Here is a 17626-nt window from a genome sequence, read left to right on the forward strand (position 1 = left end):
ATGCTAGTTTTAAGTTAGACTTAATTTCAGCTCGTAGTCGGCAGCGAGGATAAAAAATTTGCTTTAGTTTTTAAGTCATCAGATATAATTGGCGCCGTTAAACATTAAATTGTATTTGAGCCGTGTCAAATAAATGTTATGTGAAGAAAAAAAAAAACTTAATTAGTGATCAGCTAGGGGTTCCTTTCAGTTGTACAAGGTGGCAGAGACCTGCTGGTACACTTCCTTGTTTCCTTCATCTCAGAAGCCTTGGCATTTGGTCGATTCATTCCGAGTGCAGCTCCCAGAGGATCAAAAACCTGGCGCAATCCATCCCTCTCGAAGCAAGATAGTAGAAGATGATGATACGCCACAAGCTTAATGGATGAGTCCACCATCAACTGCCTTGCGATGGGCACCACCACTTTCGAAATACTCCGAGGTCTCTTAACGGGTGTTGTTGACTGGTCACCCAATAAGTCATGTTGACTGGCCAACTCAGGGTGCCGGGTCCGGCAGTGCCGAATCTTATTATTGATGCCATATTTCGCTTGGATATGAGTGCACTTGCGCTCATCTTCTATGCGGCAATAACACCGGTCACCGTATCGATGCACAAACTTAGCAACAACTTCGGAAAAAATCGATTCTGGAGCAAATTCACTCAAACTTTTTCCACTCACGGAATCAATTTCAACACAAATGACTTACTCAATTGAAATTCTGCTTTTTTCAATCTACAGAAAATTCAATTGTTGCTGAGATTAATTGATGTCTCGAAAGAATGTGTGGTCACTCAAATGAGTGAATGTATGAAGATATGTTGCTCTGTCATTAATGAATCAATTTGGCCTGTCAAATCAAGGCTTCTATCCGTAAACATCATGTTGAAGAAGAAGTTGCTAGGATTTACCGATTCGCTTATATTTATTATTTTCAAATGAGTGGCTTGAAATTTTACTGCACTGATACCAATTATTACTGGAGTAATGGCCGTTTCCCCGAAACGCTATTTTTTGCAGAGGCTTGCGGTGATCCTGATAGAGACTCAGCGGGTCAACCGAAATCAAAAAACTCATATTATTTCATTAGTTTAGAAGTGTGCCGTGTCCTTGAACGATCGCTTTTATGAGTATTTTGTTTTCAGTGCAAACGGGAACGTTTTTCCCAAAAAATGCACGTTTTGGGCGCAAAAAAATACTGTAACTGTATGTTTCAAAATGCGATCGTTCAAGGAGGCGAATTTTATAACGCAAATTAAAAAAAAAGATAAAGGAAATCGGTTCAGTGGTTTTCCCGCAATCAGGATCACGGCAAAGTCATTTTCCGGAAAACACTATTCCGAGGTAATCGCGTGTAAAGTTTCAAGTTTAGCTTACGCGGCCGTGGCGAGGCGCGTTGCAAATCGCTCTAACTTTCTTGCTATTGCTCAGATCTTTATGAAAATTTGTGGAAATGTTCACAAGATGTTGTATTTGAAGATAATGCAATAAAAAAAATTTCAGTTTTTTGAAAACTAAAAAGGTATATAACCCCTTAAGGACGTGGCCGGCGCCGTTATAGATCTATACAAAGCGGAAGCTACTGAATTGTTGTATATTGAAGAGGCAAACTAATCCCAAATTGCCATATACGTGGTTCCCTATGAAACTTCACTAGCTCAGATCCATCAAGGAGGAGCAACTACAAAATGTGCGGTCGTCAAGCTCGAGCTCAAGCTCAATTGGCCTAGTTCTACTAAGTTTCGAACCCTCGACCATTCGCTTGATAATGCAGACTCTGCAACCTCGCGTTTACACAGCTCTTCCGGATTGCACAATAATTCAAAAACTATTTCATTGATCAGTTCCAAGTATTGAGGTGCAATGGCTCATATACCAACGTGAAGGTTTTAATGTTTTAGCAAAAACTTTCATTTTTAAAACGGTTGTTAAAACAGTCGAGACGGTTTTTATTATCGATTTGAACACTGTTATATTGTTGAATCTCACGTCAATGAAGTCATAACTAAAAGTAAAGCCTTGGTTCTACATTCCGATTCGGAACTCGATTTTCTGTGTATTATACACAGACTTCGCAGCCAACTGTTGAGTGTACAGGATAATTACGGGGCTACCGCTACGTTCCTACTGACACTAACAAGTCTCTCCCGAACCGGGATTCGAACATACGATGACTGGTTTATCAAGCCAGCATCGTACCTCGAGATCAACTGGGAGGGTAAAGTCATAACTATTATATTCATAATTCGATCGATCAAATTTCATCTATATTAAATACACCAACATATGTCCTCTTTCAAGTGAAGGTTAATAATTGAAAATATAGAATACCCAACTCACTTTGGTGCCGTCAAAAGACTAATCTAGACAATTCAGTGGCGTTTGAATGAAGCACATGTTTTCAAATCCACTCCTTCATTGGAGCGATTTGCACACATCATCAAGTTTCAGTAAATCTTTTACTGCAAATTAAGGAAATTAACGATTAGCGTTTCGAATTTTATTTTTTCCGTCGCTAATAGTTTCACTAACAGCTCAATCAACGGTGTATAACCGTTCAGTGTAAACTCTGTTCAATTTCTAGAATTGGCAAGGTGCTTACAGTTCGGCAATTCGTCTTCAATTGTTATCTGAGTTGAATTCTTCTACCAAGTATACGAATAACTATACACGTAGTTTATCATTGTACGCCAAAATTCCAATTGGCAACTCACTTGTATTTTTCCATTGCGATAACCCAACTAAGCTCAGGTAGAATCAAATGCGACACATTTAGGTACCTTTGCCAACCAACCGGGATCACTCATAAGGCAGTTTGCTGAGTGTGGTGGCAAACTGCGACACAAACGTCCCGTAGAAGAATGACTCCACATATAAGAAAACAGACTTGACGTATACATTGGAATATAAAAATCTACATAATTGTACTTAATCTTCCTAATAACATAGGGTATCGAACGTCTTCTTCAGTGGTTTACTTCGACCCCCTTTTGCATAAGATTGCTGCAGAAAAACTGCCGGAGAAAACCACTGACGAAGACGTTCGATACCCTTTATAAAATTCTTTTATAATTTTGCTTGTTTTGAATAAAAAAAACTCATATTCAGATGTTTTAGGGCAATTTCAGGTAATCGACATCCGACCATAGTACCTGCCGAACGACCCGACGGCATCGTATAACTTCAGGTATTTGAGAAAGACAAGTGTTTATTAGTCAACGTCGCACCCACACATGGGCATACCGTAATGGGAAGTAATTAGGCAGGATCGATTTGTGACTTTCAAAGTTGCTCGTTAACTGTAATTTCGCCGGCAATTATGACTGACTTCTAGGCAAAAGATTCCTTTCTTACTATCACGGTAGAGTTCATTATTATATCAGTTCTACGACATTTTAAAATAGCCCACAAACAAAAACTGATATTTCAAGCCAATTTTGAAAAGATTTTCTTTAGACGTAAAAGACTCGAAAACTCAAAAACCGTTCATCAATACTGTGATAATTGTGGATTCCATGCGCAAACATATTGACAATGATATTGTACACCCGCTGTGGGTGTCATCTAACTAGTTTAGATCGTGCTTTCGTAGTATCAATTTTCTCTCCTACGAGAGTCGTACTCTTCAGAAGCATCCGCTCCGGGATCAGCTGATTTCGTAACTGTATTGTGATATTATGATTCTTGCATCTTCTGTTTCTATTTCTATTTCATTTGCGGCAGGCAGCGTGCATTTTCAGTCGGTATGCCGATATCACCAAAGCTGGTTGTGCTCGGTTCTCTAGTAAGTTCCGTTAATCACCGTGACTGTGCAAATACATACCAACTATTTCGCACTAACAACTGTCCTTATTTGGTGACTTCAACGATCGATTTAAGGGAAGCTAAGTGCACGAGTGCTACAGTTTGAGAGTTTAGTAGGACAAATTTTGTGTAGTAAGCGATGGAAGACGAATGGAGTGTTTTGCGCCAAGTTTCGAAGCTGCTGGAAGAACAGCATTTCTTTCACACCTCAAATGATCAACCGGTTGTAAAGTTTAAGTATCCAGGAGAATTGAAGGTATGGCTTTAGACACTCGAAGTTATGTTCATTTCATTTGAAATGTATCAACCTGGCTTGAAAAAATTAAAACTGCTTATTACTTTCGATTCCTGTGCTTACGTACCCACATCGTTATATATTAAGAACGTTAACTGTCTCCCGATGTGCTGTAAAGACGCGCGCTATTTCGTTATTTGCATATTAATCAGCAACGTATAAACTTACGATGTTTATGTCTATTAGGATTTAATTGATTTCACGATTGACAATACGGAGCCACGCGACAATATCACTATCGAGGAACTAATCAGACAAGTGTTGTACTACTCCGTGAAGACGGGTCATAGTAATTTCCACAATCAGCTATTCGCTGGCGTTGATCCGTACGGTCTAGTTGGCAGTTGGATTACAGAAGCGGTGAACACAAGCCAGTGAGTTCATGAAAGCGATAATTCTTTTATTGACCTGCTAATTGCTGCGAGCTACCATTCCAGATACACATTTGAGGTCGGGCCCGTGTTTACATTGATCGAGGATGCCCTGATAGAAAAGTGTCTACGATTGTTCGGCTTCACCAATGGCGATGGACTACTATCACCGGGAGGGTCCATTTCCAACATGTATGGTATGGTTGCTGCCAGATACAGAGTACTACCGAACGTTAAGCGTACCGGACTTTCCAATCAACCAGTGTTGGTGGCGTTCACCTCCGAGGATGTAAGTGTGTATCTTTTTACTGATGGTTTTATCTTGAGAGTGATTTCTTCAATTCACTGTAGATTTTATTGGGTGAAATTGTCACTTTAGTAAAAATTTAGTGCAAACTCAATTTTCTCTAGCACCTCATGAAACGTTTTATGTAAGGGTTTGAACTTCGATAACTTTGCCAAAAACAAACGGATTTCCATTAAATACTGTGCTTCTTGTGTAGTTTTTTATTTTTCAAATTTTTCCCTCTGAATTGGCTTCTCGAGGTAATTTATATTTTTGCCATAGACTATGGTATGAAATTGTGCTCCTGGAAAAGTTATTTTACATCATTACAAATATCCGCGCATTCAGATTCCGGACTCGGGCTAACGTTTTTTCGTACAATTAATACAAAATTGCAACAATTGCTGACACGTGAATAATATATTTCGTTCTAGGCCCACTACAGCTTCAAAAAAACTGTCCACTGGCTGGGCATCGGTATGGACAACCTTGTTTTAGTGGAAACCGACTCTCGTGGTAGAATGATCCCTGAAAAGTTAGAAGAAGCTATCGAATCTGTGTTGAAATCAGGACGTCAGCCTTTCTTTGTAAATACAACCGCTGGAACAACCGTACTTGGAGCATTCGATCCATTCCAAGAGATTGCCAACATCTGCAATAAGTATAAACTTTGGATGCACGTCGATTCCTGTTTGGGTGGAACAGCTATCCTGTCAACAAAGCATAGCCACTTGCTAGATGGGGTACAACGAGCCGACTCGATAGCTTGGAATCCACACAAAACACTTGGGGCTCCTCTGCAATGCTCGATCTTTTTATTGAAACATAAAGGCTTATTGCATCAGTGTAATTCCGCTAATGCGGACTATCTATTTCAGCAAGACAAGTTCTACGATATATCATACGATACCGGCGATAAAAGTGTGCAATGCGGTAGAAAGGTGGATGCCTTCAAAGTATGGCTCATGTTTAAAGCACGTGGTACAGCCGGTCTAGCCGAATTAGTTGATAATGCATTTGAATGTGCTAACTACTTTGAAGAAGAAGTCAGGACAAGATCAGGGTTCCGTCTGGTGATGGAGAAGTCCCAATACACAAACATAAGTTTTTGGTATATACCATCCAAACTGCGAGTGGACGAAAGCTTAGAGGACACAGCTTGGTGGGCTCAAATTTATAAGGTATTCTTTCGTGTACACTAGAAAGAATTAAGTAATTAGCAGTTGTCTTATTTTAGATTACAGCACTTATCAAGGAGAAAATGGTTAAACGTGGCTCAGTTCTAATTGGCTACGTTCCAATTCCCAATAAAAACATTGGTAACTTTTTCCGCATGGTAGTCACATGCCATCCCAGACCAACCTACGAGTCCATGCGGTATGTGCTTGATGAAATTGCTTGTGTTGGTGAAATGATTTGAAAGGTTATATTTTATGTAAGCACATGTTTTCAAACAATCAATATAACTTTTTAGTGTAAAATGATTGCTTAACTCCTTTGCTGACATTTCACTGATAAGTTTATCTATCTATCAGTTTACTATTTTATATACAAGTGTTTTTTCTACCGATTACCACTAATTAAAAAGTAGCTTTTGCTCCTTTCGTAATATTGAAAACGTTTACAGGACCACGCGAATCGAAAAAGCGATAAATAACGAATTTTGAAAAGTTTAGTTATATTTATTGTTTATTTTTAAATAAATATATGAAGCAATGCAACATCTGCGAGTTAATTATTCACAATATTACACACAATGATTTGTCCTAGGCTTCTACTATTTTGTTAACGCACTCACGTATAGGTCGTGTTTTATAGTATATACGCTGATGCTAGAAATAAAATTGTGCTGCGTAGCATTGGCATTTAAGGAAAAAAACAGAAAAGAAAATATTGACTCATGAGATGAATCAAATGTTAGTGAATATTTGTTTTGGAAACCAACGATGCTCGAATTATTTTACTGCAGCCACATCTATAATGCATAGCAATGCAAGGCGCCTTATAAGAAAAAACAGATAGATATATATTCAAATGTAATTTACTTCGTTTTTTTTTTGCTTATTTATCAACCCAAATGAAATGCTTGAAGATTTTTATAGCATATTATGAATAACGTACCTAACAACAAAACCATCGCTTTCGCCCAACACGAATAGACGAACAACAGTATTGCTCTTCCGTACATATAGGCAGGTATGTCACATCGCATGTTGTTTGAATTGGTTTCAATCCTGTGCACCGGCTTTCAACGGTCCGAAATGTGACTAGCAACGGTAATCCGCAATTTAGCTCTTCCAAAAGTTTGGGTTTTGTTGCAACCGACGTTGAAAATTGGTAAACCACGTTTGCACAGTTGACAGTGGCACAAAGGTTTCGTTAGGATTTGGAACCATCTGCGATTGAGTCAACGAAAAGCTGCTTACAAAATTGAAGAAATTTTCAATCATTTTCTGCCCGAATTGGAAGTATGTGTCAGAGCTCGCCTGAAAATTTAATCATAAAATTTTGGAACTGAAAAATGCCATTAGAAACTTACCGTTGCCGGAGTTTGCTGTATAAGAGATGCTTCCGGTTCGATAGAAACCCCGATCTGAGCAATATGCGAGATGGGCAGGTTTGTGCCAAAAACATTTACCGGACTTTGCGGAGCAATTTCATCTAGTTTTTTCAATTGGGATATTTTATATATGGCCGAAGGCTTACTGTTGGAAATATACCCGAGAAGCTGCCAAGTCGGGGGAGCATTTGGATCTGGCCAGCTAAAATAGACTATCCCCCAGCGTTAGACATTATGCTTATCAAAACTAAACCAAAACTTACCAGCACCAGCCATTCCTTCGGGAAAGGGTGTTGTGCCGGTTAAAAACACAACCACGTGATTAACGTTATCGGCTTCAGGAATATTTATCAAAAACTTCGACTCTGATATTTGCTGAAAATCAGTTTGTACCTAAAATTAAATCTAGCGTAAGCAGTGACCAGTATTTTGATATTTAGTTTGTTTTACTTACCAGCCTACCTGAAACAATTACACCTAATGCATTCAACATATCGTACAAAATTTAGCTCATAAAAACGTTAAAAATTATAAAATATATTGCAGTAAACCGAATTGATGAAACAACGCTTTTTTCCCTTTTGCCGTACGAAATATCAGTTTGGAAAGTTTTCTTTGCTCACAAACAATGTACACAAACCAGTGACAGCGCAATGTGCGCGAAGTTACCTCAACCGCTCACACTGAGCAAATAATCACACCAAATTCCCGAAAGCCAATTTCAGTAATCTTCACTAAAATTCAACAATAAAAACTATAAAAACCATATGTTTAAATTTCAGCCAGCTAACAGTATACTGAAAAAAAATTCAAAAATTCAGCAACTCCTTTTGCTTTACTGACATTCAACAATCTTTACTTCAGTTGCCAAATATTCGGTATGTGCAGAGTTGCCAATAAAATTTTAACTGGAAAATAGCTGAAGAAAAAACTGGAAAAAACTGGATTCTAAATAAATTTGTAAAAAAGCAATAAAATGATTTTGAGAGAGCTTTTTTGTTATGGAAACTAAATCCAGTGTCAGTTTCGAATACAGCAACTAACGAAATAACTCTTCGCACAAAATTACTCATTTTAATCAGAACTGTTTTGTTTCGGGCTTACATATTTTTAAATTATGGACTGGAAAATTTCCTCTAACAGCAGCAAAATTTAAAATTACGCAATCAATCTACCTCAAAATTAAGAAAATAGAGCTTTTTCATTTACTTTTATCTTCAACAAAAGTATTGACGCAGCATTTTCTTCCGTTACATCAGAGAAGTTTAAATTTCAATTATTTCTGACTTCGCTATCTCTTGGTATCTAATTCTTCTAACAATTTTTTAACTGCTACGCCACAGAAAATAAATAGAAGATTTTTTTCACGGTGTGATAAATTTGTTCGGTTTTATCTCAACCATGTCATGCAGTCTTTAATTAGATCGTGTTTCGTGCGAGAAGATAGAATACTGAAAAAGCTGTCAGAAATTATCAAAATAATTTATCAATCTACAAAACTTACGTTTTAAAAATACTTCCGGAAACCAATCGGAGCTTGAGTGAATAAAGAACTGGATAAAACTGGCAAATATCTGAAAAAATTGGAAGATTTTGGGAATAAACTGTTTGACTGGATCACTTGAAAAAAACTGGAGGAATCCAGTTTGAACTGGAACATTGGCAACCCTGGGTATGTGTCATCGACTGCTTCGTACTGCGGCTGTCAAAATGAAGAAAAAAAATAGTTTGCTGTCAATTTGTTTAACGCCCGTAGATCTGTCGGGAAAAAATATTATATGAAAAAAGGGTCCTAAACTCGAGAAAGTGCTTTAGAACCTAAAAGTCGACCGTAGCGTCGTGGAAAATCTTCTTGGTGAGTAGATTAGTTAATTGTTCTCGTATTTTCAGTTCGCTGTACGGTAGAAGGCATTGGTATATGTTCCTCGGCCATCGGATGGATTTCGGCGTCAGGGCAATCTGCGTTACTGCGATTGAAAATTACCCGACCTCCAGAAAACGTCAAAATGGGCTGCGTGCACTGTCTGCCATTACCGCTCGTGGAAAGCGTCAGATCAGCATGCTCTAAAAGGGCTAACACACAGCACCATTTTTTGTTTACTTTCTCATATTTTCAATTTGTATTTTTGGTTGTCATAGCAAACAAGAAAAAAAGTTCAAAACGGATCGAATTTTCACTCGGGGCTTATTTGCACAACTCATAATAAAGTGTCTGGTAATAAATGAGAAGTTTTTGTCAATAAAAATACGATTTTTCGAATTTTTGCCGTCTGAAATGCCGGTATGTACAGAAAATTTTGTTGAGATACAATTCATTATAGTTTTTGCTTGGATTTTCAGGAGGAATCGAAAACGGAAGGTGAAATCGAAAATGTTCGAGTAGTGGTGCGAGTTCGGCCGATGGACAAAAATGAAATCGATTTCGGCTGCCAGAACGTGATAAAAACTGACAAGTGCAATCGAAGCATTACTGTTTACAAACCGAATGCGAATTCCAGTGAACCACCAAAGGTGTACTACTTCGATAATGTTTTCGGTGAAGAATCCACACAGGTGAGTACTGTGCCAGTTTTGTTTTGACCCCTTCATTTGCGTTGCAATTTGTATGGCAAGACCATACAAGATATCGTTAAAGGACGTTTGTATATAAAAGGGAAAGTTCTCTTCGTGGGAAGCACTAGTTTGGTATATGTTTAGTTTTTACCACCTCTGAATAATGAGTGCTCCGTAGAGGTGCCATTGGTATCGAGCTGAATTCATTATTATAATTTTTTGTTGGATTTCACTGCTCGACAATAACTAGATACTGATACTGTTACTAGTTGTCCCGGACAACTTGTCCAAAAAGATTGCAGTTAGAGGAAATTTAAACTAAAGTTTTATCTATCTATTTTATATCTTATCACCACTTTACTGCCGTGAAACGCATATCAGTCTCATCTGAATTTTCGTCGATTTTGAGTTATGATCACCAGAGCTTAAATTTGACAATGCTTTACAAAATAAATGTGGGAAATAATATAGTTTATTCTGAAAAATTTTCAAAATACTACAAGGTATACAGGCCTAGGGGTTGTATGAAATGGTGACGTAGGACTAAATATATAATATATGCTAAACTAAATATTATTATATGCTGCGCTAAACTGTTCATAGGTAACACTACCGTTTATTTTTGATAGTCGTTATTTTAAAACTAACGATGCATGAATACATGAAAATTTTACACTAGTAGTAGTTGCGAAAATTCTCATAACTCTTATCTTCAAGCATCTATAGTTCTGAAAAGAACAGATTCCATAATATTCAGTTAGAAATTCGTTCTACAGAACGCTGATAATCGCACCATGAATATTTTGTTGGCCGCGCATAAAACTTGCTCTCCGCTGTGCCCTCCAGTAGCTGTGCCAGAAAAATATCCTGCAGCGAACGATGGTAACTGTCGCTGCCGTATGCAAAATAAAGGTGTAACATGTTCCGCAGTGCCTGGAAGTTGACTCGTATGCAGCTCTCGTTTCTCAATGTCGCGTACCTTTAACAGCTGCACTGCTCTCGCTTATGTGTAACAAACTAAACTGAAGCTGAATTTTCTACACGCAGTCTTTTGTATCGAGTTCAGAGCAGATTTTTGCAATTATGGCGTGGCTACGTAGCTTCGAGAAAGAGGAACAAACCAAAACACCTTCGATACTACTGAGTGATTTTCATAAGCATCAAAAGAAAGTTTTTGCTTCCCCGATGCGCAAATCACTCTGGTTCTTAGATTAACTAATTTTCGTTTCTAATATTTGACTGATAACGGTGTTCGAGTGAACATAAACAAACAATTAAACCGGAAAATCACTCAATTTAGCAGTGTAAATTCTTGAAATGAGGGTTATATCTTGTTGTGATAAACTATTCATAGGCAACAGTACCGTTTATCTCTGATGCGCCCTGGTCGTTATTGTAAAAATGATTATTTAGAAATAGATGAACATTTCACACTAGTAGTAGTTGTGAAAGTTCTCATAACTCTTATCTTCATCTTCTTATAGTTCTGAAAAGAACCGATTTCATAATCTTCAGCTCGAAATGTAGCTACAGAATGCTGATGATCACGCCACCACCGGTAGCATCGATTATTTTGTTGGCCGCGTAGAAAATTTGCTCTCCGCTGTGCCCTCCAGCAGCTGTGCCAGCAAAATATCCTGCAGCGTACGATGGTAACTGTTGCTTCCGTGTGCAGAATAAAGGTAACATGCTCCGCGGTGCCTGGAAGTTGACTCGTATGCAGCTCTCGTTTCTCAATGTCGCGAACCTTTAACAGCTGCACCGCACTCGCTATTGTGGAACAAACTAAACTGAAGCTGAATTTTCCACACGCAGTCTTTCGTATCGAGTTCAGCTTAGATTTTTACCATTAAGGCGTGGCCACGTAGCTTATAGAAAGAAAGAGAAACAAACCAATACATCTTCAATACTACTGAGTGATTTTCATAAGCATCAAAAGAAAGTTTTTGCTTTCCCGCTGCGAAAATCACTCTGGTTCTTAGATTAACTAATTTTCGTTGCTAATATTTGACTGATAACGGTGTTCGAGTGAACACAAACAAACAATTAAACCGGAAAATCACTCAATTTAGCAGTGAAAATTCTTGAAATGAGGGTTATATCTTGTTGTGATAAACTATTCATAGGCAACACTACCTTTTATCTATGGTGCGCCCTGGTCGTTATTGTAAAAATGATTATTGAGAAATAGATGGACATTTCACACTAGGAGTAGTTGTGAAAGTTCTCGTAACTCTTATCTTCAAGCATTTATAGTTCTAAAAAGAACCGATTCGATAATCTTCAGCTCTAAATGTATGCTATAGAACGCTGATAATCACACCACCACCGGTAGCATCGATTATTTTGTTGGCCGCGTAGAAAATTTGCTCTCCGCTGTGCCCTCCAGCAGCTGTGCCAGCAAAATATCCTGCAGCGTACGATGGTTATTGTTGCTGCCGTGTGCAGAATACAGGTAACATGCTCCGCGGTGCCTGGAAGTTGACTCGTATGCAGCTCTCGTTTTTCAATGTCGCAAAGCTTTAATAGCTGCACCGCACTCGCTATTGTGGAACAAACTAAACTGAAGCTGAATTTTCCACACGCAGTCTTTTGTACCGAGTTCAGCGTAGATTTTTACCAATAAGGCGTGGCCACGCAGCTTAGACAAAGACAAACAAACCAAAACACTTTGTTGAGTCAAAATATGTAGGCAGTGGAATTTATTTCGTCCATGTTATTGTTATCTGTGTTTGGGAAGCAAGCCAAGAACAAGGGAAATGTATGGGAAAGCTTGACCTTGGAACTTTTCACCTTTTTCCACCATTAAGCAGTAAAGCAACAATGTTGAACATAATATCAACAAATTGTTACACATTTTATCTATCCACCGACATATAAATGACTAAGATGCATTAAGTCGTTCGCTTGCTATAACCGTTTGAAATCTGACGCAACATTTGCCAGTTTCATTTTCATTTTCACAAAGTGTAATCTAGTATAGAAAACAAAGACGTAGTCCTACGTCAAAATATCAGGTCAGTTTGTCCCATCTTAAAAGTAATCGCATACCAGTCCCACGACGAATATTATAAAAAATAACGCTTATATTCAAAGTTCAAATGGTTTTTTCCACAACATTCTATTCTTCCTTGTTAGTGTTGAGTAAAACCACACGAAAAAATAAATAAAAAGTCAAAAAGAGCCAGATCAAAACTGAGACAATCTTCAACAGAGCTTTCTTCATATGCGTAACAAGCACGGATCAGATCTGACGAGGATATTTTGCACGAAGTTAAACAATATTTTTACACTTTCAAAATGATTCTCATCCAGCAAAATTAACAAGTTTGATAACTAAAACTGATTCGTTCTCAGTGGCCATAAAGACTGGGATTGTAAGCCGATTATTTTACACGCTGTAATACAAAATAATCGCATATCAGTCCCACTATAATTTATTCCATTGTAATTGGTATAAACTGACTTTTTATGAAACGAAAGTAACAAAAACATCAAAATCCAACAATCTGAGGAGAAAAAACATTAATATTCCAAGCGTGTCGTATTTTATTGAATAAAACATTCAAGATCTTTAATCGCAGTTTTTTTTTCACACAACATTTATTTGACACGGCACAAAACTTATCGCAGTTTTCTCCGTTCGATGATTTCGCAGATGGGACTGATATGCATTTCACGGCAGTTTAGGGATGTGAAGTTGTATCAACAAATGATGAAAGTTATCGAAAATTTGAAATTGATACTCAACATCAATTTTTCTTTGTTTTCAATAAGAAACTTGACAGATATTTTAAAATGAATAGCATTGTTTGATGAAAACTGGTTATTTTAAAACTGTTTTCGTGAACATGTTATAGCTCGAGATTGACTCATATTACCTCAGGGTGATTAGTGTTGAAATGAATTAAAATAAAATTTGAAATGAATTTGGCTGCATTTGCCGAAAAATTCACATTTAGTAAAAAAAACTAATATAGGGTATACCAAAATCATACCGGATGAATATTTTCTTCAATTTTGAGCCAAACCCATGGTTGTGGCAGGAATGGCCGTGGTGACAGGAACGCATTTTTGTAATGTTTTTTTTTTGTTCCTTCAAACTCTATATCATGATATGTTGTCATCAATTTTATTAAATTTCGTGTAGAAAGACTCGTTGAAGGTGGAGATGGAAGGCTACAAATCTTACGTTCTATAATATCGTCAAAATAGACAAAAACCACAAATTACTGCTATTCCAATGCCTAATTTCTATATCATACATTTTTATTTATTCTTTTTTCAAAAACCAAACGATTGAATGTTGGACTGGATATAAAATAATAGTAAAATCTATTGAATTCTATAATTAGAATAAATTATTAGATCGCCGGAAGATTCGATTGTTTGATGTAAAATTAGTCTTGAATCTCAAGAAAATCAACTTTTTCGGTTTTTGGTTATTAATGTGTTTAGCCAGTCCGCAACTCTCCTACGCTCTGGTCGAGTCATCGTGCACGCTGCGCTTCTCTATTTCTGGTGCTGTAAGGGTTGTTAGAAAGAGGCGATTTCGCCATCGACTGTATTGTACGATATCTTACCTTACCTTACCAGTCAGCTCCTCAGGTTTATGGCCAATTCAATTCGTCCGGCTTCAGCCTTCAGTCTGATGTACGTCTCCGTCATCTTCTCAAGAGTTCATGCCTCCGAACCCTAACCTCCTAAATATCGTGCCACTCGTTTCGATACCAGCCCTACGTATCAAGCAAGCACGATAATCCATCACCTTGCCGTAACCCTCTTCGAGATTCGAAGGGACTCGAGAGTGTCCCCGAATCTCGAACCACGCACATTACCCGATCCATCGTCGATTTGACCAATCGTAGGCTCCCGTAAAGCCAATAAAGGTGTGATGTGTGGACTCGTTGTATACGCTAAATTTCTGTAAGATCTATCAGATAGAAAAAAAATCTGGTCCGTGGTGGCCCGGGTTTCTATAAAACCTTGGTACTGTCCCAAGACCCTCCTGGTTAAAGGTCTGTGAAGGATCTGTAAGAATATTTAGTAGACGGCACTGATCAACCAGATACCGTGGTAGTAGGGGCACTAAATCTTGTCGCCTATATTGTAGATGAGCCCGATGACTTCCTCATCCACTCGTCTGATCCCGGGCAGCGAGCTACTCAGCATTTTTCTACCATACTGAAAGAGCTTGCCCGGCAGTTCGGCTTTGTCAATGGCTTTGTTGTTCTCAAGCTTTCCGTTCTCACAACAAACTTCATCAGGGTGGCGACTACCGGGAAAAACCTCGAGAATCAGTGAATATTAGGGATTTAATTTTTCGGTCAGGGAAATCAGAGAATATCAGGAAATTTAAAAAGTTTTTTTGCGGAGTTAGTTCTGGATTGAATTTATTTCAGTGCATTCGATGTCGCTCACCAGCAACCCTACAACAAAACTCAAAAATAATTAGGTTTTTTTTCTTGTAGAAGCCTTAACCACTGCGACCATTTTTTAATCTATTGTGGTATAATTAGGTTACTTAATTTGCTTTTTTCGACGCGAAGACGAATGTACCAATCAATGCCAAATGAGTACAAAATATGCCAAAAATAATCGATACTTTTTAATTGATTGGAACTATGCACTCGTAATCGCTTCAGCAAACTAAGTATTTGTTTCTGGTAGAAGAATTTTCCTGTAAAGTAATTTTCAAGAAGAACATATCCATCTTAGCATAGGCTTTATTTAACCCTATCTCCGTGGAAAGATAGGGTTTTCGTTCATTAAGGCAGACAATGTGCGCAGCAGGGGAAGCGAAAAATGAGCGAACTGGAAATATGATACATATTTGGAAAAATATACCGCCTCCCGACGGGACTTGAACCCACAATCTCCCTATTTTTCGCTTCCCCTGCTGCACACATTTTCTGCCTTAATGAACTTGAATGTTAACGGGTAAAAGCCGTTGTTAAAAATAAAAATTAGTTCAAAGAAATTTAGCCCTACGGATTGGGGTTTCCTCGATAAATGACCGGTTTTTCCTCGATAAATGACCTTCAAACTCTTCCTTCTCAGCAACCACATGCACAATTTGCACAAACTCTATTGTAAATTAAAGATCGTTCTGTTCTCTAAGTGTTTTAAATAGTTCCATCGTTAAAAATTTCCAGTATATTTGTTAAACTGTAATCAAAGTTCAGATTTCAGTTGAATTTCCGCGGGGAATGCACGGAAACTTTTTGTTGTACAATAAAACTTTTTGAGAATGAATTGCAGGGAACTGATGATACCTTGTACAGGGTTCGTAACGGTTAGACAAGTGATTACTTTCTTGCAACCAATTAACAGAAGGCTCAAAGACTTGCTCAATAGTTTGAGTGTGTCCATAACTCGAAATATAGTGATTCCAATTAAAGACGAATTCACACGTTAATGTTATCTTATTTCTACCCCGGAATTTTTACCAGCAGAATCAATTGGAACTAACTTAAATAAGATTAAATCTACCATTAAAATTTTCCAAAATATAAAAGCACCTGGTGACGATGTGATTTTAAACATTTTAATTAAAGTTCTTCTTGAGAAATTTTCAGAAATTGCTTTAAAATGTATATTTAGCCAATATATGGAAAAATGCCAAAAATACTCCAATTTTAAAGCCAGGTAAGGATCCAGTTGAGGTTTCAAGTTGTCGACCAATCAATTTATGATGAAGGGAGCTATTAAATCTGAAGGTTATTCGAGTGAAGCTGCTCTTATATAGATAGAAAAAGCATTCGACAGTGTTCAGTATAAAGGTTTGATTGTGAAATTGTCAATTTTTAATTTTCTAATTTTTGCAATCAAGATTTTAGAATAATTATTCAACTGATCCAAACAGAATTCCAAATCTGATTGATTTGCTTGTCAAAACAGGTGTGTCTCGAAATAGTCAATTGATAACACTGTTCCTGTGAATTTTGGTGCCACTTCAGAGACTTCAATAAAGTTTTCTCGTAAGTAAACGAAAGAACTACGACAGCGACGAGCAATTACTCTGCGGCCTTTTGACGCACTTCTGCATTTACCGGGAGCACTTTAATGAATAGGAATGGTTGAAAAGTTATAAATAATATTTCAAGGCTACTTATTTGAGTTTGGGACAACTTTCTCTCACTTTTGTCGACCAGTGTCATTTTTATTTTCAATTTTATGGAACTGGACGTGTTTCTCAACAAAAATATATTTTTGTTCAAGATCCAAGTTAGCAAAAGCGAATTAAACTGTTTTAGCGAGTTTAAGTCTGATCCTTTTTAGTTTTGTGATTTAGGTGAAAAAACCTATGATAGTCGTAACAGTTTAAAATAAATTTGAATAGTCGGGGAAAGAAATTTGGAACATCGGGGAAAATCAGGAAATATCAGGAAATTAATTTTGGTAATTGAGTCTCCACCCTGGAAACCGGAAGTCGCCATCTTGGATTTCAAAAAGGTACTTGGGTCGATTTCCAGTCTTCGAGCGTCATCCAGGTACTAGCAGTACTCTTATTGAAACGTATTTGACGGGTCTCCTACGAAAGGCTTCGTGCTTCTGTCTTTTGTGATTCTGCCTTCTGTCGCGAACCCTATTTGACAATTTACGGCTGTTGTACACACAGAACATTTAAAAACTGGCCCGATAGCCTTGGGATGTGCTAGTGGCCGATCAAATAAACAAATAAACATTTAAAAACTATTTTATAGACAGGTACATCGTACAACTTCGAAACATCGTTATGTAGGTTATTTTCCAGGAGTCGGAGACCGCTAGCTT

The 17626-nt window shown here is 37.6% G+C and overlaps 3 protein-coding genes across 4 annotated transcripts in view; 2 read left to right on the plus strand and 1 right to left on the minus strand.

Annotated features, from left to right (window-relative positions):
• The window catches only part of LOC129727688 (acidic amino acid decarboxylase GADL1), a 28171-nt gene extending 21713 nt beyond the window's left edge, over positions 1 to 6458 (plus strand). Inside the window, exons 3-7 of one of the 2 annotated variants that reach the window (XM_055685740.1) lie at positions 3705 to 4041; positions 4267 to 4454; positions 4518 to 4740; positions 5172 to 5918; positions 5975 to 6458. In XM_055685740.1, the coding sequence (XP_055541715.1) occupies positions 3925 to 4041; positions 4267 to 4454; positions 4518 to 4740; positions 5172 to 5918; positions 5975 to 6157 (1458 nt within the window). In that variant the 5' untranslated portion in view covers positions 3705 to 3924 and the 3' untranslated portion in view covers positions 6158 to 6458. The remainder of the gene's footprint in view (positions 1 to 3704; positions 4042 to 4266; positions 4455 to 4517; positions 4741 to 5171; positions 5919 to 5974) is intronic. The other variant, XM_055685741.1, reaches the window with a different exon arrangement.
• Positions 6397 to 8053, minus strand: LOC129727691 (protein OPI10 homolog). Its single transcript, XM_055685744.1, has 4 exons — positions 7752 to 8053; positions 7561 to 7690; positions 7277 to 7509; positions 6397 to 7223 (listed from the first exon to the last, which is right to left on the minus strand). Exons 1-4 carry the CDS (start codon positions 7788 to 7790, stop codon positions 7026 to 7028), a joined length of 600 nt encoding a protein of 199 aa, XP_055541719.1. The 5' UTR covers positions 7791 to 8053; the 3' UTR covers positions 6397 to 7025.
• Positions 8054 to 9421: 1368 nt separating this feature from the next.
• The window catches only part of LOC129728301 (kinesin-like protein KIF3A), a 37848-nt gene continuing 29643 nt past the window's right edge, over positions 9422 to 17626 (plus strand). The window contains exons 1-2 of the mRNA XM_055686735.1: positions 9422 to 9578; positions 9638 to 9850. Of these exons, the coding sequence (XP_055542710.1) occupies positions 9573 to 9578; positions 9638 to 9850 (219 nt within the window). The 5' untranslated portion in view covers positions 9422 to 9572. The remainder of the gene's footprint in view (positions 9579 to 9637; positions 9851 to 17626) is intronic.

Source organism: Wyeomyia smithii, chromosome 3 (assembly GCF_029784165.1).
Source record: "Wyeomyia smithii strain HCP4-BCI-WySm-NY-G18 chromosome 3, ASM2978416v1, whole genome shotgun sequence".
NCBI classification, from domain to species: Eukaryota; Metazoa; Arthropoda; class Insecta; order Diptera; family Culicidae; genus Wyeomyia; species Wyeomyia smithii.

What these genes read in the sequence shown, in the direction of transcription:
- LOC129727691 (XM_055685744.1), bottom strand. Translation starts at nt 7,790, where the DNA reads ATGTTGAATGCATTAGGTGTAATTGTTTCAGGTAGGCTG. An exon ending in TAATTGTTTCAGGTAGGCTG is followed by an intron (nt 7,691 to 7,751) that starts GTAAGTAAAACA and finishes ATTTAATTTTAG; the next exon opens with GTACAAACTGATTTTCAGCA. An exon ending in CGAAGGAATGGCTGGTGCTG is followed by an intron (nt 7,510 to 7,560) that starts GTAAGTTTTGGT and finishes GCTGGGGGATAG; the next exon opens with TCTATTTTAGCTGGCCAGAT.